Source organism: Neofelis nebulosa, chromosome 1 (assembly GCF_028018385.1).
Source record: "Neofelis nebulosa isolate mNeoNeb1 chromosome 1, mNeoNeb1.pri, whole genome shotgun sequence".
Taxonomy (NCBI): Eukaryota; Metazoa; Chordata; class Mammalia; order Carnivora; family Felidae; genus Neofelis; species Neofelis nebulosa.
The window spans coordinates 153,171,688-153,198,062 of record NC_080782.1 but is presented as its reverse complement, the minus strand read 5'-3'; the positions used below and the strand labels follow the sequence as shown (position 1 = coordinate 153,198,062).

At 49.1% G+C, this 26,375-nt stretch overlaps 2 protein-coding genes across 7 annotated transcripts in view; one reads left to right on the top strand and one right to left on the bottom strand.

Moving 5' to 3' along the window:
* Positions 1 to 5,226: 5,226 nt before the first annotated feature.
* LOC131518382 (macrophage receptor MARCO-like) lies at positions 5,227 to 7,827 on the bottom strand. Its single transcript, XM_058740838.1, has 2 exons — positions 7,571 to 7,827; positions 5,227 to 6,420 (listed from the first exon to the last, which is right to left on the bottom strand). The coding sequence occupies exons 1-2, from the start codon at positions 7,825 to 7,827 to the stop codon at positions 6,237 to 6,239; spliced, it is 441 nt and encodes a 146-aa protein (XP_058596821.1). The 3' UTR covers positions 5,227 to 6,236.
* A 46-nt stretch (positions 7,828 to 7,873) lies between these two features.
* ZNF496 (zinc finger protein 496) overlaps positions 7,874 to 26,375 on the top strand; it is a 36,504-nt gene continuing 18,002 nt past the window's right edge. For 2 of the 6 annotated variants that reach the window (XM_058740830.1, XM_058740829.1), the window contains exons 1-6: positions 7,874 to 7,987; positions 9,171 to 9,275; positions 9,631 to 10,057; positions 10,332 to 10,515; positions 14,232 to 14,308; positions 15,169 to 15,231. In XM_058740830.1, the coding sequence (XP_058596813.1) occupies positions 9,668 to 10,057; positions 10,332 to 10,515; positions 14,232 to 14,308; positions 15,169 to 15,231 (714 nt within the window). In that variant the 5' untranslated portion in view covers positions 7,874 to 7,987; positions 9,171 to 9,275; positions 9,631 to 9,667. The remainder of the gene's footprint in view (positions 7,988 to 9,170; positions 9,276 to 9,630; positions 10,058 to 10,331; positions 10,516 to 14,231; positions 14,309 to 15,168; positions 15,232 to 26,375) is intronic. The other 4 variants (XM_058740834.1, XM_058740833.1, XM_058740832.1 and 1 more) reach the window with 2 other exon arrangements.

Here is a 26,375-nt window from a genome sequence, read left to right as displayed (position 1 = left end):
GGACAGGGTCTGTGCTCTGAGAGGGGATCAGGACACACATGTGGTGGGATGCATCGGAATGTGGGATCCAGCATGCAGTGAGCCCTTCTTTTCTGCTGGACAGACTTCAAACTCTTTATGTGGTGTTTAGGGCTCAGGCTTCCTGGGACTCCAGTGAGCATGGTGATAAACGCAGGTGGTAAGCCTAGCAGATGCCAAATGTAACCTTTGTAATGTCTCTTTTCTTCTTTCTCCTTCTCTTTCTATCTCTCTCTTTCACACACAACGTAATATGGGCTCCTTGACCAGTTTCCTCTCCCTGAGCCTCAGTGGCCATCGGGACTTGAGCATGCAGAAAGGAAGGTCAGAAAGCACAAATACGCATAAATGGAAACATCCAAAGAACTGCAGTGACCGGTGTTTACCTGCTGAAAAAGTCAAAACCTGTCTAGGAGGAAAAGCATGAAGATCAGTGAGGACTAAAAAGCAGACAGGCAGGGACACCTGGGGGGCTTAGTCGGTTAACCATCTGACTTCGTCTCAGGTCATGATCTCGAGGCTTGTGGGTTTGAGCCCTGCATCAGGCTCTGTGCTGACAGCTCTGAGCCTGGAGCCTGCTTTGGATTCTGTCTCCTTCTCTCTGCCCTTCCCCCACTCACACTCTGTCTCTCAAAAATGAATAAACATTAAAAGAAAAAAAAGTTTAAAAAAAAAAAGAAAGAAGGAGATGGGCAGGGAAGACGGATGCACCAGAGAAGCTATGTGTCCCCAGGAAACACGGACTCACAGGTCCCCAGGGTCTTACAGCAGCTGGGAAATGCCACAATGTACCTGTCTCGGTGTGACTTACTTCCTTACCTGAGACGTCCCAGATCTACTTGCTATACTTAGCTGTGACTCCACCGTTAAGCAATCCTCTTCTCCTAAGAGCCCAGGACCCTTAGCTACCCCCACTCTCCTGAGCCCACCTCTAAACGGCATCCACACTGCAGTGTCCCTGATACCCTTCTCTTCCTCCTTCCTTCAGCTGGAACCAAACCTTACAAAAGACTTTTCTCCTCCCCCTTTTTTTTGTCTTTTTTTTTTTTATTATATGAAATTTATTGTCAAATTAGTTTCCATACAACACCCAGTGCTCATCCCAAAAGATGCCCTTTTCAATGCCCATCACCTACTCTCTTCCCCTTTTTTATCAAGCCTCACTCTAGCCTCCTCTGGGCATCATCCCTCAAGACACAAGCCCAGAAATCTGGTTGTTTCAGCTAATCTGAATTTGTCAAACTACAGGCTGGCTCCTGGTGACCTGGCTATGTTGGCATTAACATCCCGAAGCTCACAAACAGCTCCCAAAAGCTAATGTTTGAGGTCTCATTTTTTTTTTTTTTACATTTATTCATTTTTGAGAGACAGAGCGTGAGCGGGGGAGGGGCAGAGAGAGACTGAGAGACACAGAATCCGAAGCAGGTTCCAGGCTCTGAGCTGTCAGCACAGAGCCCAATGCTGGGCTCGAACTCATGAACCATGAGATCATGATCTGAGCCAAAATGGATGGTTAACCGACAGAGCCACCCAGGCACCCCATGAGAGTTCTATTTCTAACAAGCTTCCAGGGAATGTGGATGCGGCTGGTGTAGGACTACATGGGAGGCAGCATACATACCTGTATTTGTTACAGGTCCACAAGCATATTTTGTGCAATCATGACACGAACCCCAAGGGAAGGCATAATTGTTGCCTTTCTTTTTCTCTCTTTATTTTCAATGTTATTTATTTGGGGGAGGGGGAGAGAGAGAGAGAGAGAGAGAGAGAGAGAGAGAGAGAGAGGAAAGAGAGGCAGGGGAGAGAGACAGGGACTGTGAGATCATGACCTGAGGCGAATTTAACTGGCTGAGCCCCCCCCCCCGGGTGCCCTTAAGTGTTGCCCTTCTGTGTGCAGACTCTGGGTTTTTAGGAGAGCCGTATACATCACACTTCACTGTGCACAGTTCACTTCCTGCGTTTGGCAACATCTGTCAAGTCTTTTGCTATATCCCATTCGCTGTGTCAGTCTGCAACACAAGCATGAAATACCAAGTCCTCCCTGCTCTCAGGCATCCACACCCTCCTTCTCCTCCCTGTCAGCAGTGGGGTGGGGCGGGGGCAGTTCTCCAAAGGCAGTGACCGATGGCATTTGCATTGGGGTGGGGGGTGGGGAGAATGAAAACAGAGAGACGGATTTAGGATATGTATGGATTTAGGATATGTCGGGTATGTACACAGAGAGACATTTAGGGTATGTATGTATAAAGATATTTAGGAGATATATTAGATAGAGAGCATGCACACATGAATGGGGGAGAAGGGGAGAGGGAGAGGGAAAAGTGAGAGAGAATCCCAGGCAGTCTCCACACCCAGCACGGGCCCTCGAGGCAGCTGGATCCCAGGACCCTGGAATCCTGACCTGAGCTGAAATCAGAAATCAAGAGTGGGCAGCCCAAAGGACAGGGACACCCAGGGGCCCCAGGGCAGAGAAAGAGATTTAACATATGTATACATGTAGAGAGCTATTTAGGATAAGTGTACAGATTGACAGATTTAGAGATAAGGGATTGGCTCTGGAGCCTCTGGAGGCTGGATGAGGTTCAACCACATTATGGAGGGAGAATAACCAGGTTTACTCAAAGCTTCCTGATTTCAAGGTTAATCTCATCTAGAAATACCTTCACAGCAAATGTAAACCAGTGTTTGATCAAAATCTGGGCACCTTGGCCCAGCCAAGTGGACACATAAAATATACCATCACACCCTGCTTCTCATCTTACTGGACAGTGTCCACCATGGACTCCCAGACAGCCACACATTCTCACTCTGTCACCAGAGGCCACCTTCCCTATCCTCCTCCCTTCGCAGCTCCCCTGGGCCCTGGACCCCAGCCCCCTCCCTGCTGCTGGAGATTGCTCCCACACAGCCCCTGGCTCCTGCCCAGCCCCTCTACCCAGTCCTAGGAGGGTGTTAGTTCCTCATGGGGTGTGATCTGCCAGCAGCAATTACCCCATTCCTCAGTCACCTATGGGGGATTCCAAGGCTCAGCACTGCCCAATTTCCCTCCACCTCAGGGCAGCTGCTCCCCTTCCTCCTCCCTCCCTTTCCCTCCTCCAGCCCCTCCCCTCCTCCCCCTCCTCCTCACCTTCTCCCTTTCCCCCTCTCCCTCCCCTTCCTCCTCCCCCCTTTCCTCTTCTCCCTTCTCCCCTCTCCCTTTCTTCCTCCTCTCCTCCCTTCCTCCTCCCCCTCCTCCTCCCTTTCCTTCTCTCCCTCCTCTCCTCTTTCCCCTCCCTTCTTCCTCCCCTTCCTCCTCCCCTTCTCCCTTTCCTTCTCTCCCTCCTCCCTCTCCTTCTTCCCCTCCCTCCTCCTCCCCCTCCTTCTCCCCTCCCTCCTCCTTCCCCTCTCCTCCTCCATCTCCTCCCCTCCTCCCTTTCCTCCTCCCCCTCCTACTCCCCCTCCTCCTCCCCTTCTCCCTTCTCCCTCTCCTCCTTCCCTTCCCTCCTCCTCCTCCCCTTCCTCCTCCTTCCCTTCTCCTCCTCCATTTCCTCCCCTCCCTCCTCCTTCCCTTCTCCTCCTCCATCTCCTCCCTCCCTCCTCCTTCCCCTCTCCTCCTCCATCTCCTCCCCTCCTCCCTTTCCTCCTCCTTCCCCTCCCTTCTTCCTCCCCCACCTTCTCCCCTTCTCTCTTTCCTTCTCTCCCTCCTCCCTCTCCTGCTTCCCCTCCCTCCTCCCCCTCCCCTCCCTCCTCCTTCCCCTCTCCTCCTCCATCTCCTCCCCCTCCCTTTCCTCCTCCCCCTCCTCCTCCCTTTCCTACTCCTCCCTTTCTTCCTCCCTTCCTCCCTTTCCTGCTCCCCTCCACCTCTCCTCCTACTCCTCCCTCTTCCTCTCCTCTTCCCACCCCCTTCCCCTTCCTCCCTCTCCTCCTCCCTCCCCCCTCCTTTTCCCCTCCCTTCCTCTCCCTCCCTCTCCCCCTCCCCCTCTGCATCTCCCCACTCTCTTCCTGATCTGGAAGCTGCCCTGGCCCAGTTCTGCCTGCTCTTCTCAGAGGCAGCATCTGCACCCACTCATACTTGTCTATCCCAGGGTCACTGCTGTTGTGATTCCACATTTCCACCTCCAGCCTCCATGTTCTCCCCCAAGGGTCATCACTACTTGTCTCTTGGGCATTTCAGACCCAGCAAGTACAAAATTCTACAACTGCCTCCCAAGCCCTTTCCAGAAACCTGCTTCACTGTTTCCTAGACAAACCCTTCAGCTGCCCAATTCAGGTCCAAACCACACTGTTCCTCATTCCTCTAACATCCACAGCACATCAGGGGGATCCCAGCCACAGCTTGCCAGATCAACCATCTACTGCCTGTTTCCCCTGCGGCTTCTAACTCAGCCCCTGCTCTCTGTGTCCTCCAATCTGTTGCATACAGTGATCACAGTAGGAAAGTCCCATCAGGCCATGCCCCTTCCTGAAAACTTCTGAAGATAAAATCCAGTCACTGTTCCAGCTCCTTGTTCTCTCACCATGCATGCACAGAGGGAAACAAACTCCTGCTTCACAGCCTTTGCATGCAGTTCTCTCTGCTGCAATGCTCTTCCCCACACACCTCTGTTCTGCTTGTTCAGAGCACCTGCTGAAACTTCCATACTCTCTCTGTTCAAATGTCACCTCATGGAGGTCCTTCTAGACTGCCCTGGCAGGCTCCTCCTTACCTGGGTTTTATTTTATTTTGTTTCATTTTATTTTATTTTTATTTTCATGGCATCTATCACCAATAGTGTTATATCACAGAGGCATTTATTTATTATCTGATTTCCCTTCAAGATTCCAGAAACCAGGATTTTCCATCCACCACAAGAATGGAAGAACTAGTGGCAGATGGAAAGTATTTCAATCAATCAGCAACAGTAACATAAACAGAATAAACATACACACTGATGCAAGATGGCCAATGGTCCTTGAGCAGAGTCTATATGCAGGGTTCATACCATGGTGCTTCACGCTGTGGTCCCCAACACAGTCCTGTATGGTGCAGAAAAAAAAAAAAAAAGACATTTCCATGGCTTCCAGGCCTATGCACCTACCTGCTCACTCTCTGACACCCCACTCCTTTAGCTCACCGTGGTGACGGTGGCCTCCACGGGGGACCCTGTTCTCACCCCTGCTGGAGCTTGATTGACTCTCTCAGATATCACAGTCACGATGGAGCCTCGACACTGCTCCACTTCTGCAACACGGATCCAACATAGCAGCCACATTACTGATTGCACCAAGTGCTTGCCTGCACCCTACCCCCATGAGCTGGTTGTGTGCATGGATGTGCCTGAGTGCTGGAAGTGCCTAGTAGGTGCTCAATAAGTTTGCTAAATGCCTGAACGATCCCAAACATGCACCCAATGAGGTAGGCAGCTTCATCTGTTTCCTGGATGAAGAAACTGAGGCATAGAAAGGTTAAGCATGCCTGAGATCACCTGGTCAGGAACTGATGAAGCAGGATTTACCCCAGAGGCTGGCTCTCACCCTGGGGCTGAGTGAAATGTAGAGTGAGGGCATATTCTAAGCTGTGAAGGGCAGACAGGTGACAGGGAGGTGTCAGTTTGGGGGAGGGAAAAGGAGTAGGCAGCAGGGAATGATCTGAAGCTGTACACAGTCATCTCTAGGCTCTGCATTTTATCTGCCGCAGGGCCACTGGCCCTAGGCAGAATTGTGAGCACAGATTCCCAGCACTCCACAGCAGCATCTCCGGCCAGTCACAGGGCTAGGAGCTCCAGCAGAGGGTGTGGGCGTGGGCTGCTGGCTAGACCACCTCAACCCAAACTACCTGGGCTAGCCTTGGTCCAGGCCAAGCTGCTGGCTGGTGCTTCTGAAATTGAGTGTGCCTGATTCCTGCTAACCGTGAGTCCAGGGAAAACCTGAAGGGGGTGGCTGCACATAAGATACCTGGGTGGCCCTGCATGTATCTGTCATTTGGGGGAACACTCACTGTTCACAAAGAACTTCACTGCTTCACTTTGGTGCATCTCCTGTTAAAGTCAAATCCAGGTATTTGACAAATGGTGGATCCCAGTAACTGCACTAGTCAGGAGTGATGATTTACAGTCTATAGAAAACAGGAGGTGCCCAGGCCCTGAAGTGCGAACAACACAGCTAAGGGATCCAGGTTCTCCTCAGTCCATCCACTTTCTACCCATTTGTTCTGCCAGGCCACTTTCTTCAGGGGAACTGATTTCATTTCTGCTTGGCCTTCAAACAGGATCTGAGGCAAATGGGTTCTGTGTCGTCAGGCGCCGCTCTGGTAGATGGAACCTTTTCTTTGCCTTCTCTTCTGTGGGAAAGTCCAACTTCGGTATGGAGCAGACGATGCAGAGGGCTGGTGGGAATCGGGTCTGCTCAGGGATCCTGGACATGCCTTCTCCCAGGCTCCAGAGCCTGGAAGATTAGGGATGGGCGCAGGAAGACCCCTTTGAGCCACCAGACTATGTTCAGCATAGGGTTGTGGCAAGTGGCCCTGTCTGGGGGTCCGACGGCCCTAATTCCTGCTCGCCCCTGTTACCTGACTTCAAATACCCTTCGCCTCTCTCCCCAGCACAGTATGCACATCTAGCCGTACCCTTCGCTGAAGCGAGGAATGAGCTTCCCGATCAGCCACTCGTGGCCGGGATTCCCCACAGCCCCTTTGCGCATCCCCCAGGGTTGTCCTAATGCTCAGAAGGGCCTTAGCGGGCAGCCCTATCTCAAACTGAATCATCCCTGGAAAGCGCGGGCTGCAGCGGGCTGCGACGGGGAGGAGGGGTCTCCGTCTCTGCAGCCCTGGCGTCCCCTGCGGCCGCGAGCTGGGCGTGAGGGAGGGGTTCCGGCTGCAGGGGGGTTGGGTCGGGAGGGTCCCAGGAGGACTCCGGGAATGCAGTGGCCCAGGGCGCGCGGGAGCGTCCTCCTTCCGCTGCCCCCTCCCAGTTCCAACATTCCGGTGCGGCTCCGGGATCGGGATCGGCCCTTCCCGGCGTCCCCGGGCCCCCCGGCCAGCCCCCGGTCCGCCCCCAGGCGCGTCCCCAGCGCGACACCGGGGTGGTCCAGGCCGCAGCCGCGCGGTGGGCCCCACAACGCCCCCGGCCGGACGCCCGTGTCCCGGCGGGCGCGCGCGCGCGCGCGCGGAGCGGGGCGGGGCGCGCGGGCCGGGCCCGGCCGGGGGGTGTCGGATGTCACCCCCCGCGCACACCTCGACCACTGAGATGCGGAGACCTCCCCAGTCCTAGAGCGGAGCAGGAAGTGTCCCAGGGGAGGGAGCCGGAGGGCTCCGGCCTTTCCTTTCCTGCGCGTCCGGCGGGCTCCGCGGCGGCCAGGCTAGCGCGGCCCGCCAAAGGGGACGCGCCGCGGCGGTGAGTGCGGCCCGGAGCTCGGCGGGGCCCGCGCGCTCTGCCCGGTGCCTTCCCGAGCGCCCTGGCCTCCCCGCGCCCCGCTCCCGGCCTCCGCGCGCGCCCCGGCCTCCCCGCTCCCGGCCCCGGTCTCCCCGCGCCCCCGCCTCCTAGCCCGCAGCCCCGTCCTCCGCCTCCGCCCTGACCTCCCGCGCGCTCCCCGCTACCGGCCCCTCAAGCCCGGGCCTCCCCGCCTGCAGTCGCGGTCTCCCCGCGCGCCCGGCCTCCCCGCGCGCCCGGGTCTCCCCGCTCGCAGCCCAGGTCTCTCCGCGCGTCCCGGCCTCACCACGCGCCCGGGTCTCCCCGCCCGCAGCCCAGGTCTCTCCGCGCCAGGGACTCCGCGGGCGGGGCTGTAAGGCTGCACGAATGCTGTTTTGCAGGCGCCTCCATTTGCTCGCACTAGTTCAGCCGCGTTTTCGTGCATGAGCGGGAGAAGGGGCTCGACCAACCAAGGAGAGAGCTCCTCGGCCTCAGGAAGGACGCCCGGGAGGCCGGGCTGGAAGGATGAGGAGCTGCTGCCGGAGACTTCCGCAGCAGCAAGAGGGATTGGAGTTAGACTCGGGGAAGGAGGTCCGGGCTGCGAGGTGAGGAGCCTGGAGCGGATTACGCTGGAGGCGCGCCTGGGGTAGGCGGGGAACGAGGACAGCCTGCCTCTCTGTCTGGCCTAGCGTGCCCTCCTCCTTCCTTTCTGCTGATGGGGCTCTGTCCTCCGAGAGCTGCTACAGGCATGCCCCGCCCCCTTCGGGAAGGCCCCCGGGACTTAAGTTAGCTCATTCATCAGGCATCCTTCTGCGCCGCCTGCGTGCCAGGTGCCAGGTCCCGGGGTGACAAAGGCAGACCCGGCTGTCTGCTTAGGATGATCCGCACAGACCCCTAGCGGGATGCCCCGCTGCGAAGAGTGTAGAAGGTGGGGCCCGAGCCCCCGCCCAAGCGTAGGGGCAGGTCTGAGCAATATAGCAGCCCGGCAGGTGTGCGCTGGCTGAACTCAAGGAACGAGGGGGCAGGTGGAGGAGAGATTGTATTCCAGGTGCTGGAGGCGGGAGGACACCCAGACACACTTGGAATACTTTGGTGTCATTCTGTATTGGTTTCTATGTTGCAGAGCAAGGGGGCCCAGAGACTGGAGTGTTTCTGATTGCCACTCAGTGGCATTTGTTCTCTCTCCTGGCCTCACTGGTCTTCCTGTGAAATGGGAGTGAGCTGGAGCCTTATGCAGACTGGAGTCCAAGGCCCTCATGTTTCCCCCATTCGCCCTTCCCTTGAGTCCCACAGTGCAGAGTCAGGGTTACTGCTCCCTGATGTCGCCCTGTGTGTGTTCACTGGGGAGGTGCAGGTGTGACTGTGCCAGAGCAGTACGCGGTTGCCTTCATCATGGTTTGAAGAGGACAAGGGGGTGGGTTAGAGGCTTGATGGAAGGCCAGTGCATCTTTAAACACATCCTAAAGTTTGCCATCCAGACTTGGGGGCAAATTGGGTGGAGGCTGATCTGAAAGCACTGATGTTTTTACATACGTAGTTACTTCTGCTCTACACTCAGGATGTACCTGCCTCTTTTGACTCTTCCCATCTTATGCATGGGCATCATCTGGGCTGTGTGCTTTATCCCCCTGGATTCTGCTGGGTGCCATTAATTCTTGCTCTGTGTGAGTCCAGCAGATCCAGCACCGATGGCTGGCCCTGGGCACCAGCATGGCTGATTTCTGGTCCTGGATCCTCTTTGAAGGCTCCTCCCAGGCACCCCAGGCATGTCTGTTTGTGTCTTTCCAGCTCTTTTTGTAAAGGTCTCAAGGGCAAGAACGGGGACTTTGGCTGCGAAGCCTCAAGATAGCGGCCTATTCACTTGTCCTGTCCAGGAGGACCTGGCCACGGAAGGTACCACAGAGTCTCATTTCAATCTATGCCCTGCATGTGGCCCTGTCGGGCTCCCTGGATGCCTGAAATGCCCGTGACGTGTTGATATGCTAGTGCTTCTCTCCCAGATCCTCCGCCTCATTTGGCTGCCCCGTTAGGGAAATCCTGTCATGATGCTGTTGTGTTGGGGGTGGGGGTGGGGGGTCTTCCCTATCTCCCCTTGTGCAAGGGCCAGCCACAGTGACCCTTGTCCCATGTCCGAGGACTTGTCCCATGGGCTGGTCTCTGCGGGTTTTGTCACTTTCCCCATCACTGCCCCAAAAAACTGCCACAGGAGACCAGAAAATTAAAGCCAGTGATTTCTGTTTGGAAATAGGGTCGTCCTCTGCTGCTGACCCCCATCAAATCCCATCATGCCCACAGCCCTGTGCCCCCGAGTCTTGGCTCCGAAAGAAAGCGAGGAGCCCAGGAAAATGAGGAGCCCACCAGGAGAGAACCCTAGCCCCCAGGGCGAGCTTCCCAGCCCCGAGTCTTCCCGCCGCCTCTTCCGCCGTTTTCGCTACCAGGAGGCGGCGGGCCCCCGGGAGGCCCTGCGCCGCCTCTGGGACCTGTGCCAGGGCTGGCTGAGGCCCGATAGACACACCAAGGAACAGATCCTGGAGCGACTGGTGCTGGAGCAGTTCCTGGCCATCCTGCCCCGTGAGATCCAGGGCTGGGTGCGGGCCCAGGAGCCCGAGAGTGGTGATCAGGCTGTGGCGGCCGTGGAGGCGCTGGAGCGGGAGCCTGGGCGGCCCTGGCAGTGGGTGAGCAGGGGAACACAGCGGGGCTGGGCAGCACTGGTGGGGAGGGTGCCTCGGGGCCCCTGACTGCGGAGAAGTTCTGTGTAGAGCCCCACGCTTCAGCAAGGCTCATACTGGAGTTTGGTTTCCCAAGAAAGCAGGTTCCATTCCTTGAAGGTCCTGCTTTGGGGCATGGTTCTGTCCTATGCGGGGCCCTGGCGGAGCCTATGGCGGTCACTGTGCAGATGGTCAGCAGGACCTCTCCACCTCACCCTGAGCACCCTCTCTGGGATTGCAGCTCAAGCACTGTGAAGACCCCGTGGTGATTGATGATGGCGAAGGCCCTCCAGACCGAGAGCCGGAGCGGCTGCCGGCAGAAGCCCAGAGCGACCTTGCAAAGAGCCAGGACAGCCAGCCCACGGCCGTAGCACAGGGCCCTGGGCTCCCGAGCAGAACCCCGGGCCAGCCCGGTGGGGATCCAGGTACTCAGTGGGGTTACCCCTCCCTGTGCCTCTGGCTCTGGACTTGGGTTTTTCTTGCTCATCCCCTGAAGAGCCGTGAACTGTTTCCATGGTCTGGGTCCTTCTATAGAGCAATTCAGTCAGGATCTCCTGAGGATGTGTGCCCCCTTCACTGTGGTAAATCCACACAGAGTGACCAGGGCTGTGGGTGGGTGTCTGAGGCCGCACCATCTCCTCTTCTTGAGGGTGCATCTCCAGGCTCGGTCGGTTTGGGGAGACGCCTGTGTGAGTGGCTGAGCACAGCCACATCTTGTGTTTCCGAACCTCCTTCCCCAGCGAAGAAATAGCTGCTCTCCAGATTTGTTAGGAAGCTGCAAGGAAATCTACAAGTGCTTCAGAGGGAACAGGGTGGGTTTTTCAGGCCTGAATGTTGCCTGGACCTATTTGGCTATCTGTACAAAGAGTGCCAGTGGTGGCTTGAGGGTGGCTTTGACTCCTCTAGCTATGACCAAGAGCACTCTCCAAGTCCTGGTTTCCTGGCCCACCCTTTGGGGATAATCATCATCCATATGGGTCTTTTGAGAATTAAAGGACTTTACCCACAGAATGCTGAGAGCGGAGACCCTGAGCCCCTCTTGACTTTTGGTCACGGTAACCACCATGGGAAGTTGTGGTTGAGGGGAGTGACCCCTGTGGGGTGCAGGTTGGCGTGGGCAGACTCCCCACGTTGTACTGTAGTTACACATGCCATAGGAAGCCGGGAGTGCACTCCTGTGACTCACAGAAGTGATCCTTTATAAGCTTTTCAGTAAAAAAAAAAAAAAAAAATATTAAGTTTCTTTTTGGGTGGAATTAATCTGACTTTAGTACAGATGTCCAGGCACGCTGGCCGTGTGTTAGTTTGCTAGGGATTGCTTGGCAAAGCATTGTACCGGGCAGGCCCAACAATGCAGGTTTACATCCTCAGAGTTCTGCGGGATAGATGTTCTAAACCAAGGTGCAGGCAGGCTCGCTTTCCCGTGAGGCTCCTTCCTTGGCTTGTTGATCACCGTGGTCTCCCTGCATCTCCACATGGTTGTCCTAATCTCTATTTATAAGGACACGAGTCGTTGGAGCAGGGCCCACCCTTGTGACCTCATGTTAACTCATTACCTCTTGAGAGACCTCTCTAAATGCAGTCATATTCTGAGGTACTAGGGTTGGGACACAACTCAGCCCAGAACTCATTCTCCCAGATAAACCTTGTGTGTGCACACAGCCTGGGTCGTGCCCTGGGAGGGTCTTCAGGAGGGCAGATAGGAGATCCAGGCGCTGCACCAGCCCAGGCAGGTGAGCCGGGTGCTGCAAGGGGCTTTGGGTCAGATAGGTCAGCTCCAGTATTTCCCCGGGCAACAGTAAATGGATAGGGTAGGCATGATGCGAGTTAGTTATCAGGAAGACCTTAAAATTCATCATTGACTTGTGGGGATGAGCCTCTAGTAGCAGCTATATAGTTCCTATGTTGTTGTTTTTTTTTTTTTTTCTAAGTTTATTTATTTATTTAGAGAGTGAGAATGGGATAGCATGAGCAGGGGAGGGGCAGAGAGAGGGTGAGAGAGAGAATGCCAGATAGCCTCAGCACAGTTAGCACGGAGCTTGACTCAGAGCTTAAACTCTCAACCGTGAGCTCATGACCTGAGCAGAAATCCAGAGTTTGACACTTGACCACCTGAGCCACCCAGGCACCCCAGTGTAGTTGCTAATCTTGAAGGTCTTCCTCAAAAGCTAGATTTTGTTTGGAGACAGCTCTGCAGAGGGATGTGCGTAGTGTCCCTGCACTCATTTCTTCTGGGGACATGTAAGGCAGGGCTGTAGTCCCTCCCTCAGAAGGCAGCAGGTAAGAGAGCATATTAAATCACCCCCTACTCGAATCCTGAACTTCCACAGCTGGGGCAGCCAGACGTCACCACAGGCTAAACTGGCTCCCCTCCCGGTGTCTCGCCTGTGCCATGACGAAAGCTTCGTGTCCCAGGTCCGAAAGGTGAGGGACACTGGCTTTCAGTGTTCGCTTTGGCAGTGATTTAACACATGACCTAGGGTCAGCCTCTGGGATTTCCTCTCAACCAGGAGATGGTAGTACAGCTTTCCAAGTCTCACTCTGTAAAAGGAGCATATTGTTTTTTTAAAGTTTACTTATTTTTCGGAGAGAGAGAGAGAATCTCAAACAGGCTCCACACCATCAGTGCGGAGCCCGATGTGAGGCTCAAACTCATAAACTGCGAGATTGTGACCCGAGCCAAAATCGAGAGTTGGAGACTTAATCGACTAAGCCACCCAGACGCCCCAAAAGGAGCGCATTCTAAAACACAGCTCGGGTTCACACAGCAACTCCCTGCCAGGTACATGGCTCCCCCCCTGCTAGCAGAAGCCTGAGGCAGGGACGTCATAGGAGAATATAGCAGAGGTCCCAGCAGCTCAAGTTGAGGGCAGGTGAGATGACTCTAATCACACACTCTGCACTTTCATGTGACAGTAGCTCTTCCAAGAGTACCTCACAGCTGCTTCCTCATGCAGCTTTGCAATTTATGAACTTAAAAATCTATAGATGATAGCGGAGTCTACAATCATGTTCATTACTAGCAGCTCTTACTGGCACCACAGCCCCGTAGAGCTTTAACCTTTATTTTCCCCCATATCGCGGTTGAAGCTGAGATCCCTGCACCCGTGGAAAGTTGCAGAGCTACCTGATGGCAGCATACAGTTATCCTGATGAGCTGAGTAAATACACAGATTTGCTAAACTACTGTATTGTCCACCTGAAACTAATATAACGCTGTATGTATACTATACTGGAATTAAAATTTAAAAAAATAAAATAATAGTGGCACCTGGGTAGCTCAGTCAGCTGAGCATCTGACTCTTGATTTCAGTTCAGGTCAAGATCGCAGGGTCATGGGTTTGAGCCCCATGTTGGACTCTACACTGAGCGTGGAGCCTCCTTGGGATTTTCTCTGTCTCCTCTGCCCCTCCCTGTTCATACTCTTTCTCTTAAAATTAAAAAACGGGCACCTGGGTGGCTCAGTCAGTTAGGCGTCTGACTCCAACTCAGGTCATGATCTCATGGTTTGTGACTTCAAGCCCTGCATTGGGCTCTGTGCTGACTGCTCAGAACCTGGAGCCTGGTTTGGATTTTGTGTCTCCCCCTCTTTCTGCCCCTCCCCTGCTCATATTCTCTCTCTCTCTCTCTCTCTCTCTCTCTCTCTCTCCCTCTCCCCCTCTCCCCCTCCCCCTCTCCCTCTCCCTCTCTCTCTCTGCCAAAAACAAACATTAAAAAATTGTTTAAAAATTGGGGGCACTTGGGTGGCTCAGTTGGTCAGGCGTCCAACTTTGGCTCAGGTCATGATCTCATGGTTTGTGGGTTTGAGCCCCGCATTGGGCTCTGTGCTGACAGCTCAGAGCCTAGAGCCTGCTTCAGATTCTATATCTCCCTCTCTCTCTGTCCCTCTCCTGCTGACACTGTGCAACTCTCAAAAATAAATAAGCATTAAAAAAATTTTATTAAAAAACATCACATATACACAAAAAAGCTCCCTAGTGACCTAGCGCACATGACCCAGGCATTCCCCGCTGAAGCCTTCTCATTGGTGACATAAATTCTTGTGGTTCACAAGTGCTTTACCCCTTTGACGTCTTGCAGCCCTCCTCTTGCAGATGAGAAGAGACCTGAGATTTATGAATCCACGTTTCTTCTCTTTCAGTTCTGCAAGAGCCTGCCCTTCTTCAGGAGGCAAGTCTGAGGGACACGCAGCAGGTAACCGCCCTACAGCTGCCCCCGGTGAGTGATGTGTGGACAGCCCTTGAAGAACCCCATCTCTGCCCGCGAGCTGTGATGGTGGGAGACAGATGTCCTCCCCCTGTGTGTTAGGGTTTCCCCCTTGTGAAAAAAGGGAGACCTCTCTTTTCATACTTCACAGGGTACTGTCTTACGCAGTGATAACCACAGTGATTGTATTTAGGAAATGGAGGAAAAGCAGAGATTATGTCAGTGCTGGACGCAAGCGGGCATGTTGTTGGGGAGTTTCCTGGGCGTTTTTCCCTGTTGTGATTCTGCACAAGGCCGTGCAAGGCTTCCCTTGTTGGGCGTCCCTGTGGGATGGAAAGCTGGTCCGATAGGGGGTCTCACGCACTTCCTTCCAGCCTCATTGCCTCTGGCCACGGTTTCTCATCACACCCCCTTTGTTTCTCTCTAATGATGTCTGCTGGCTGGCATGCGACTTGGGTATTACAGCCTGGTCTGGTTGTACAAGAAAGTGCATGACAAGAAGGTGTGGACCTTGTCCGGTTATTGTTCCTTACAGATGGAGGGCCATCTGAAGGCTGGTAGACACACAGTAATCACGTCCCAAGGTTGCTCTCAGTAATCCTAAGCACAATGCATCCCGTATAACCTGAAGCCTGGGTACGTGGTACCGGGCACATGGGGTGGGGCACCTCCTTTCCCCAAGAGCTGCGTTCGTGGGCTCTGTTCACATGTGTGCTGAGCACAAGTGTGAGCCCAAGGAGGGAAAACTCAGGTTTCTTATTAAAGATTGAGACTTTTGGCCAGTATGACACACAGAGATGCTGTGATCTTAGTATCTAATGAGCCTTGGTATTCGTCTTTGAATTTCTCTGCGTTCCTGTACCCCAACCAAGGTATTCGTCTTTGAATTTCTCTGCGTTCCTGTAAAGGCCCCAGTAAACAGGAGACAGATTTTGGTAAGTCAGTGCTGTTTCATCACTCTGCTGAAGATCGTTTCTGCTCAGTGCAGTGAAAGTCTTCATCATGAAGGTTTTTGTTTCTCAGTCTTTCTAACATTTTTTTTTAAGTTTTATTTTGAGAGAGAGAGAGAGAGAGTGAAGGAGGGAGTGGCAGAGTGAGAGAAAGAGAATCCCAAGCAGGCTCTGTGCTGTCAGCACAGAGCCCAACATGTGGCTTGAACTCACAATCTGAGATCATGACCTGAGTGGAAATTAAGAATCAGACACTTAATCGACTGAGCCCCCCCAGGCGCCCCTTAGTTTCAATTGTAGTAAAATACATGTTACATAAAATTTACCATCTTAACTATTTTTATGTACTGTAGTGTTTTTAAGTGTTTAGTAATACACATATTCACACTGTTATGCAGCCCATCTCCAGAACTTTCTCATCTTTTCCAAACTGAAACTCCTCACTGGTTCCAGGAATAGCTCGCCGTGTCCCCAGAGAGATGACCGTTCTATTTTATGAACTCAGCTACCCTAACTAGCTTGCATAAGAATTACACCTTTGTGACTGGCTTGTTTCACGTAGTATAGGGACTTCAGGGTCTGTCCATACCGTATCCTGTGACAGGACTTCCTTTCTGAGGCTGGATAACATCCCATAGTGTGTGTATAATGCATGTTGTTTATTCATTTTTGGTGGACCCTTGGTTTGTGTCCAGCTGTCGTGAATAATGCTGCTGTGAACGTGGGTACATGTAATGTTTATCTTTTTTCTTTGAGTAACTACCTTCGCATGCAGTTGTGAGAAATATCAGAGATCCCTTGTACTCTTTACACTAAATGGTAACGTCTTGTGAAAACACAGCCCGAGGCTACAGCCAGCGCACTGGTGTTGATACACACACGATACAGAACATTTGTGTCACCACGACCATCCCTCCTGTTGCTTTTTATAGTGAAATCCATGGCTCCTTCACGCCGTCCTCTCGTTGGCCACACTAACCACAGATGTTGTCAACTTCACAGACATTGTACAGACGGACCCCTGCCTTTGGGGGTTGACTGTTCAGTCGGCACGGTCTGAGGAGCTGTTTATTTCTGAGTGGAATTCCATGGTCCAGATACACCACATTTTTTTGCCCATACACCTGTTGAACAACCTCTGGGTTGTTTTCTAGTTTGGGCCATTCTGCCTAATGCTGTTGTAAATATTTATAAGGTTTTTATGTGAGCGTCACTTTGTGTCTCTGGGGTAAATGCCCAGGTATATAGTCCCTGGGTTGTGTGCTAAGTGCAAATTTAGTTTTGTCTTCCGGAGGGACTCTACGCCATCCCATTCCCATGAGCAGTGTGTGAGTAATCTACATTCTCGCCGCCACCGTTTACTGTTTGCACTGTTTTTTTTTTGTTTTGTTTTGTTTTTTTAAGCTGTTCTGATGGGTGTGCTGTGATGTCTCATTATGGTTTACATTTTCATTCCATGAGGGCTAATAATGTCGGGCATCTTTTCCTGTGCGGATCTGGCCTGTGAATATCCTGTCATCTTCTATGGAATATTTCATCACGACTTTTGCTCATGTTCTAGTGGGACCATTTGCATTTTTCTCTTACTCTGAGAGTTCTTTATATGTCCCCGATATTTGACCTTCGTTGGATATGTGTTTTGTAAATGTTTCCTCTCATTCTGGAGCTTGACTTTCCTTCCCTTTGACAGGGTCTTCCCACCCCCTCCCTCCTGCCCCCAACCAAGGTTTCATCCATTTTCTTTTACTGTATTTAATTTCTATTTTATTTTTTTTATTAAAGTATAGTTGAAGCACAAAAGTTTTTAATGTTTGTTTACTCCAAATTGTGAGTTTTTCCTTTTAAGGATCGTGCTTTTGGTGTAAAGTCTAAGAACTCTTTGCCTGGTCTTCAATCTCAAAAACTTCATCCTATATTTTTGCCTAAAAGTTATATAGTTAAACATTTTCCATTTTAAGTCTATGATTGGTTTAATCCATGATCTGTGATCCAGTTGGATTTGAGTCCATGATCTGTAGCTTATTTATTTATGTATGTATGTATGTATGTAAGTTTCTTTATTTTGAGAGAGAGAGAGAGAGAGAGAGAGAAAGAAAGCAGGGGAGGGGCAGAGAGAGAGAGGAAGAGAGAATCCCAAGCAGTTTCCACACTGTGGAGCCCAATGTGGTGCTCCATCCCACAAACCCACGAGATCATGACCTGAGCTGGACACTCTCCTGAGCCATCTCCTGAGCCATCCAGGCGCCCCCGTGATCTCTAACTTATAAATGAGGTGTGACACATTAGTTGTGGCTTATTTGTTTGTGCCAGTGGATGTCTGGTTCCAGCCCCATCTGTTGGAAAGGTTTTCGGGGTTCCTGGGTAGCTCAGTGGGTTTAAGGTCTCACTCTTGACTCTGGCTCAGGTCATGATCTCACAGTTCGTGAGATCGAGCCCTCCATCAGGTCTGTGCTGTCAGCATGGAGCCTGCTTGGAATTCTGTCTCTCCCTCTCTCTCTCTGCCCTCCTCTGTGCTCTCTCAAAATAAAGAAGTAAACATTTTAAAAAAAAAAAAAAAAAAAAAAGGAAGATTTTCTTCCCTCCATTGAATTGCTTTTGCTCCTTCGTCAAACATCACTCGAGGGCGCCTGGGTGGCTCAGTTGGTTGAGCGTCCGACTTTTGATTGTGGCTCAGGTCATGATCCCAGGGCCTGAGATCTATCCCCACATCCATGCTGGGTGTGGAGCCTGCTTAAGATTCTCTGTCTCTCTTTCCGCCCCAGCCCTTTCGTGCACACACTCACGCTTTCTCTCTCTGTAAAAAAAGCAAAAACTCTGTTGAGCATATTTCTATAGGTCTGTTCCTGGGTTCTTTACTCTGTTTCATTGACCTAGGTCTGTCTCTACTAATACTGCACAGCTTTGATTACTGCGGCTATTTTCTAAGTCTTGGAAGTGGCGGCCTTGATTCCTCCCATTGTATTGTTTTCAGAAATTACTTCAGCTGTTTTAGTCCCTTTGCCTTTCTTTGTAAATTTTAGAATAATCTTGTCCATGTCTACAAAGAGTCTTACAGAGATTCCGATAGGAATTTTGTTTAGCCTGTATATCCCTTTGGGGAGCATTGACATTTTCACCCATCTGAGTCATTCTGTCTGTGAATGTGGGATGCCTCTCCATTTACTTATTTCTTTTTCTCTCTTTTTTTTTTAAGATTTTTTTATTTTTATTTTTTTTGAGTAATCTCTGTAGCCAGTGTGGGACTAGAACTCACAACCTCGAGATCAACAGGTGCACACTTTCCCAACTGAGCCAGTGGGCACCCCTCCATTTACTTACTTCTTCTTTGATTTCTTTCATTAGCGCTGTGTACTCCTTAGCTTGTAAGTAGCTGTACACGTTTTGTTAAATTCATACCTAAGTACTTCATTTTTTGAGCAATTATAAATGATACTATTTTTTCTTTTTTTTAAAATTTTGATTTCTAGTATAAGACATGCAGTGGAATGGAACCTGGGTGGCTCAGACAGTTAAGTGTCTTGATTTTGGGTCAGGTCATGATCACAGGGTAATGAGTTCAAGCCCTGTATCAGGCTCGGCACTGACATTGTGGAGCCTGCTTGGGATTCTCTCTCCCTCTCTCTGCCACTCTCCCCTGCTCATGCGCACAGGCTTTCTCTGTCCCAAAATAAATAAATAAACTTAACAACAACAACAAAAAGAAATGCAGTTGGTTTTTTTGTATGTTGATTTTGTATTCTGTGATCTTGCTGGATTGACACATTGTTTAAGGAGGGATTTTTGTTGGTTTGTTTTTAAATAGAGTCCTCTAGATTTTCTATGTAAACCATCATGCTATCTGCAAATAAAAACTTTTATTTCTTTCCAATTATATGCCTTTATATCCTTTTCTTGCTTCATTCAGCTGGTGAGGACTCTTATCATGTTTTTGAAAAGCACTGATGAGAGCAGATGTCCTTGTTCCCAATCTTAGAGAGAAGGCATTCAGTCTTTCACCATTTGGTATGTTAGCTGTAGGATTTTTGTAAATCCTCTTTATCCACTTGAGAAACCTCCTCAATTCCTGTTTCTCTGGAGTTTTTATCATGGGTGGTTATTGAATTTTGTCCAATGTTATGTGTTTTTGTTTCCATTGATCACATGAATTTTCTTGCGACTCTTAATATTGTGGGTTATGTTTATTGATTTTTGAATATTGAACTGGCCTTGCCTCCCTGGAATAAACGTCTTCTTGCCATGGAATAAACGTCTTCTTCTGTTGATATATTACTGGATTTTATTTGCACTTACAGTTGAACATTGAACACATGAATTTGAACTGTTTGTCCACTTATACGAAGATTTCCTTTTGACAAATGCAGTACTTTACTGTAATGTATTTTCCTTGCGATTTTCTTAATAATGATCTCTTTTGTCACTTTATTGTAAGAATGCAGTGTATAATACATATAACATACAAAATATGGGTTAACTGTTTATATCATCGGTAAGTTTTCCTTATGGTAAAGAGCAGGTGATTAGTAAAGTTTTGGGGAAGTCGAAAGGTATACATGGATTTTCTGTTGTAGTGGGGGAGGGTCGGTGCCCCTAATCCCTGACTTGTTCAAGGGTCACCTGCATTTTAAGAATTTCTGTACCTATACTCATGGGTGAGTATGGTGAATCAGAAAGTGTCCCCTTTTATTTTCTAAAAGAGATTGTTTAGAATTGGTTTTATTTGTTTGTTATTTTTTAAATGTTATTTTAGAGAGAGAGAAAGAGAGTGCGCATGAGGTGGTGAGGGACAGAGAGAGAGAATCCCAATCTGGGGGTCCATGCTCAGTGCAGAGCCCGACCTGGTGCTCAATCTCACGACCCTGGGGTTGTGACCTGACCCGAAAACCAAGAGCCAGAAACTCAACCCTGGGCCACCCCGGCGCCCCTAGACTTGCTTTTGATTCTTCAACATTTGGTAGAATACGATAGTGGAACCATATGAATGGGAGATTTTGTCGGGGTTGGGGGGAAGTGGTATTTTAATTATAGAGCCAACTTCCTTAATGGTTACAGAGCTGTTCATGTGATCTGATAGTGGTTGAGTTTTGGTAGTACGCGCTTCTCAAGCAGTTGGCTCATTTCATTGAAATTGTCAAATGTATTGCATGTAGACTTTCTTGTGGTGTTCCTTTATCGTTTTGGTATGGGCATGGTCTGTGATATTCCGGTTTCATTTCTGATACTGGAAATTTGTGTTTTCTCTCTCTCTCTTTTTTTTTTTCTGTTTAAGTCTTGTTAGAGGTTTTCACTTTCACTGACCTTTTCAAAGAACTAGTTCATTGTTTCATTGGTTTTTCTTTGTTATTTTCCTGTTTTCAGTTTCGTTGATTTCTGCTCTCATCTTGACTGTTTTCTTTTTCCTACATGCTTTGGGTTTATTTTACTGTTTGCCTTCTAGGTTCGTGAGGTGGGAGCTTCAATTATTGATTTGAGACTTTCCCTCAAATGTAAGCATTTTTTTTTAATTTACATCCAAGTTAGCATACAGTGCAATAATGATTTCAGGAGTCAAATCCAACGATTCATCCCCTGTGTATAACACCCAGTGCTCATCCCAGCAAGTGTGTTCCTTAATGCCCCTTGCCCATTTAGCCCATCTCCCCTCCCACAACCCCTCCAGTAACCCTGTTTGTTCTCCATATTTAAGAGTCTCTTATGTTGTGTCCCCCTCCCTGTTTTTATATTATTTTTGCTTCCCTTACCTTATGTTCATCTGTTTTGTATCTTAAAGTCCTCATATGAGTGAAGTCATATGATATTTGTCTTTCTCTGACTAATTCCACTTAGCATAATACCCTCTAGTTCCATCCATGTAGTTGCAAATGCCAAGATTTCATTCTTTTTAATTGCCAAGTAATACTCCATTGTGTGTGTGTGTGCATGTGTGTATACATACCATGTCTTCTTTATCCATTCATCCATCAATGGACATTTGGGCTCTTTCCATGCTTTGCCTTTGTTAATAATTGTAAGCATTTTTTAATATAAGCATTTTAGTGCTGTAGATATCCCTCTGAGAACCACTTTGGCCGTATCCCACAAGTTACAGTATGATGTGGTTTTACCTTCATTTATTTCAGTGTATTTTTTAATTTCTCTTGAGCCTTCTTTGACCCAAGGATTATTTTAAAATGTGGTATTTCATTTCCAAAGGCTTGAAGGTTTTCCCTTTATTTTCTTTTATACATTTCTGGTTTGGTTCCATTATGATCCAAGAATATACTCTGTATTTCTTTCAAATTTGTTGGGAGTTTCTCCTCTCCCTCCAGGATTTTGATGACCCAGTGTATGGTCTGTCTTGGTATAGTCCTGTGCACACGTAAAAACAGGATATATATTCTGCTGGTGCTGGGTGAAGTGTTTTATAGAAGTTGATCAGAACCTCTTGTTTGGTGGTGCTATCAAGTTACTTCTTATTTTCTGTCAGTTGAGAGCAGGATATGGAAGTCAATAGTAATTGATTTGTCTGTTTTCCTTTGAGTTCTGTCAGTTTTTGCCTTGTATATTTTTCAGCTTTGTTGTTTGGTACATACACATTTAGGATTGCTATGCCTTCACGGACTACCCTTTTATTATATAACATCTCTAGTAATTTTCTTTGCTGTATCTCATTTGGTATTAATATACCTACTCTTGTTCCTTTTGTAATGGTTGTGTAATGTATACTTTCCATCTTTTTACTTCCAACCTGCCAAATCATCATGTTTGAGGTGAGTTTCTTTTAGATAGCATATAGTTAGGGGCACCTGGGTGGCTCAGTCGGTTAAGCGTCTGACTTTTGGTTTCAGCTCATGGTCACGATAGCATGGTTCGTGAGATTGAGCCCCACGTGGGGCTCTGCGCTCACTTGAGAGCCTGCTTTGGGTCTTCTGTCTCCCCCTTTCTGGGCCTCTCCCACTTGTGCGCTCTCTCTCTCTCTCTCTCTCTCCCCCTCAAAAATAAATAAACATAAAAAAATTTAGATAGCCTATATTTGGGTCAGGTTTTTTGTTTTTTTATTAATTTTAAATATATATTTTAAATTTTTTTAAAGTTTACTTTATTATTTATTTGGGGAGATAAAGCACTGGTGGAGGAGGGGCAGAGTGGGAAGGAGAGAGCGAATCCCAAGCAGGCTCCATGCTATCAGCACAGAGCCCAACTCAGGGCTCCATCTCACAAATCATGACCTGAGCCAATACCAAGAGTTAGACGCTTAACGTTTAACTGAGTGAGCCACCCAGGTGCCCCAGATCAGGTTTTTTAATCCCCTCTGCCAATCGCTGTGTTTTAAGTGATGAATTTAGGGGCACCTGACTGGCTCAGTTGGTAGAGCATCAGTTCTTGATCTCAGGGTCTTGAGTTCAAACCCCATGTGTGGTATAGAGTTTACTTTAAAAAAAAAAAAAAAGTCTTATTTAGACCATTTATATTTTTTAAATTTTTTTTTTAATTTACATCCAAATTAGCATATGGTGCAACAATGATTTCAGGAGTAGATAGATTCCTTAGTACCCCTTACCCATTTAGCCCATCCCCCCTCCCCCAACCCCTCCAGTAACCCTCTATTTGTTCTCCATATTTATGAGTCTCTTATGTTTTGTCCCCCTCCCTGTTTTTATATTATTTTTGCTTCCCTTCCTTTATGTTCATCTGTTTTGTCTCTTAAAGTCCTCATATGAGTGAAGTCATATGATATTTGTCTTTCTCTGACTAATTTCACTTAGCATAATGCTCTCCAGTTCCATCCACGTAGTTACAAATGACAAGATTTCATTCTTTTTGATTGTCGAGTAATACTCCATTGTGTGTGTGTGTGTGTGTGTGTGTGTGTGTGTGTGTGTGTGTATGTATCTTTATCATCTTCTTTATCCATTCATCCATCGATGGACATTTGGGCTGTTTCCATACTTTGGCTATTGTTGATAGTGCTGCTATAAACATGGGGGTGTACATGTCCCTTAGAAACAACACACCTGTATCCCGTGGATAAATGCCTAGTAGTGCAATTGCTGGGTCGTAGGGTAGTTCTATTTTTATTTTTGGGAGGGAACCTCTATACTGTTTTCCAGAGTGGCTGCACCAGTTTGCATTCATTCCCATAGACCATTTATATTTTAATGTAATTATTGACATTCCTTTTTCCCATTTGTTCTGTTTTTCGTTTCTCTTTTTTTTTTTTTCTTGCCTTGCTCTGGGTTGCCTGAACATTCTGTAGCTTTCCATCTTGACTTACCTAGTGTGTTGTCAAGTATATGTCTTTATTGTTAAAATATTCAGTGACACTTGTTACAGATGATAAGGCAGACTTTATTCAGGACCACATAGGGAACATGGCAGGAATCGTGCAGTGGAGGAGAGAGCTGGGGCTCACCTCCAAATACAGCAATGGCAAGTGGGAGTTTACGGCTGGGGAGCATGGGGTAGGGAGGTCTGTGGACAGAACATTACTAGGAGGAAACATCAGGGATAAGATGGGGTTCCAGCTAAACTGACCTAACAGGATTCTCACCAAAGGCAGGCCACAGAGATCAGACTTCACCTAGGGATGATGGACAATAAGGAACCTAATCAGGTATCAAGGGTTGGGGTTCTGGTTAAACTGACTTATCAGCGTTCTTACTAAACATGCGTTTTGTTTTATATTCTACAATTTTAAAAAGCTTTTAAAGGAGTTTTTATTTTTTTTAATATGTATTTATTTTGAGAGAGAGAGCATGCGTGTGCGTGAGCTCAGGAGGGACAGAGAGGGAGGGAGACAGAGACTCCCAAGCAGGATCCATGCCACCAGTGCAGAGCCCAACATGGGGCTCGAACCCACGAACCATGACCTGCGCTGAAATTGAAGAGTTGGACACTCAACCGACTGAACCACCCAGGTGTCCAAAAATGTGTGTTTTATAAGAAGGTGCCTTATAGGAGGGCCACAGATGGCCCCAGGAGAAGATTCGGGAGCCTGACTAAAGTTTGGTCAATCAAAGAATCTGTCATGCAGCTTTTTTAGTGATTGCTGTGGGTATTAAATTATGTATGTATGTATGTATGTATCTATATCTATATCTATATATATATATATATATATATAGATATATGTATATATCTGTGTGCATATAGATGTATACAGATGTATATGTATTGATTTTATTGATTCAAACCAGAAATCAATATATCCATATCCAGATATACCTCTCTATTATACATATAGATATATAGAGAGATATTTATCTTATCACAGCCCTTAACATCCCTTCATTCCCCCCCCCTTTTTGTATTAAAAGTGATTAGGGGTTGCCTGGGTGGCTCTGTTGATTGGGTGTCTTGAGTCTTGATTTTGGCTCAGGTCATGATCTCAGAGTCATGGGGTTGAGTCCCATGTCGGGCTCTGTGCTGAGTGAGCATAGAGCCTGCTTGAGATTCTCCCCCATTTGTGCTCTCTCTCCAAAATAAAAAAATAAAGTTTCTTTAAAAGGTGATTTAACTAGTTCCTGTAGATACTTTTTTTTTTTTTTTGGACAGAAAGAGAAAGAGTGTGCACACGAGCAGGGGAGGAGCAGAGAGAGAGACACACACACAGAATCTGAAGCAGGTTCCAGGCTCTGAGCTATCACTATAGAGCCTGATGTGGGGCTTGAACTCACGAACCGTAAGATCATGACCTGAGCCAAAGTCAGGTGCTCAACCGACTGAGCCCCCAAGTGCGCCTCCCAAGATACATTTAGAACTACATCAGACTGTCAGTTATTGAGAAAACTTAAATGGAGAAGGAAAGCCTAGTGCATCTCCTATTTTTGCTTACCATTTTCTTCCTTTTGGTTCCTTCTCTGGCTTCCTTTCCACTTAGATAATTTCCTTCAGCCTTTCCTACAGGGCGAGTCTGCTGGTCAAGATGGACTTGGTTGTGATCCATCTGAGAATGCCCGGATCCCTCCATTCCTGCAGGTGTTTTCTCCCGACATGGGCCCCACACTGCCCCGATTCCTGTCAGTACTTGAAGCATATGGCCCCCCTCTGCCTGCCCTCCGTGGTTTCTCATCAGAGACGGGGATTTTCTTCCCTCATGTGGGGAAGCTGTCATTTTCCTCTAGCCACTTTTCAGATTCTGTTTTTGGAAGTTTAATTAGGATGTGTTTTGGTGTGGATTTCCTTGGATTACCTGTTTGGGGTTGGCTCTGCTTCCTGAATGAGCTGGTCTAACGTCTTTTTCCAGAGAAGGGAATTATTGAGGCCTGGTTTCTTGGAGGCGTTTTTCGGCCCTACGCTGTGTGCCCATCTGGGACATGTTCTTGCAGTCCCACAGGCACCGGAGACTGTTAGAGCATCTCCGCCACAGTTGGCTTTTCCTGTCTTCACAGGTTGACAGACTGTCCTGTGCCCTTCATTCTGCTGTTGAGCTCATCCCTGAGCTCTCAGGTTCTCGGTTCTTGTATTTCCATTTACTTGCTCTTTATATCTTCCGTTTTCACTCACTTTGAGATCGTTCTGGTTCTTGGTGTTACCAGTGATTTTCTTGCTTTCTTTGTTCCTTTCTTTCTTCTTTTCTTTCTTTTTTAATGTTTATTTAGTTTTGAGAGAGAGAGAGAGAGCGAGCACAGGGACGGGGGAAGGGGCAGAGAGAGAGAGAGGCAGACACAGAATCCGCAGCAGGCTCCAGGCTCTGAGCTGTCAGCTCAGAGCCCGACGTGGGACTTGAACTCAGGAGCCTTGAGATCATGACCTGAGCTAAAGTCAGATGCTTAACCAACTGAGCCACCCAGGTGCCCTTGACTTTCTATGTTACGTTATGACACTCTGGGTCCCCTTGAAACCTGTTCAGGTGGGTTTTCACTGTGACCCCTGCTTAAGCAGAAGACCCCTCAGGGTGGGCTGTCCTGTCCTGTTCCTGCCAGGGAGGGAAGGAGTCCAGCCCCCTCCTCAGTCTCCATGGGCACCAGGGAGGGGCGCTCCTGACTGGGGCAGAGCTCCAACTGACCATGTGGTCTCCCTAGATGACCACAGGTGTGGGGGCAGGCTGGGAGGGGTGAACTGTTCCAGCCAGCAGGACAGGAGCCCTGGCTTCTGCTCAGCCCTCTCGGAGGCCACTACACCCAGCAGTGGGGTGTCAGGATGCCTGGCAT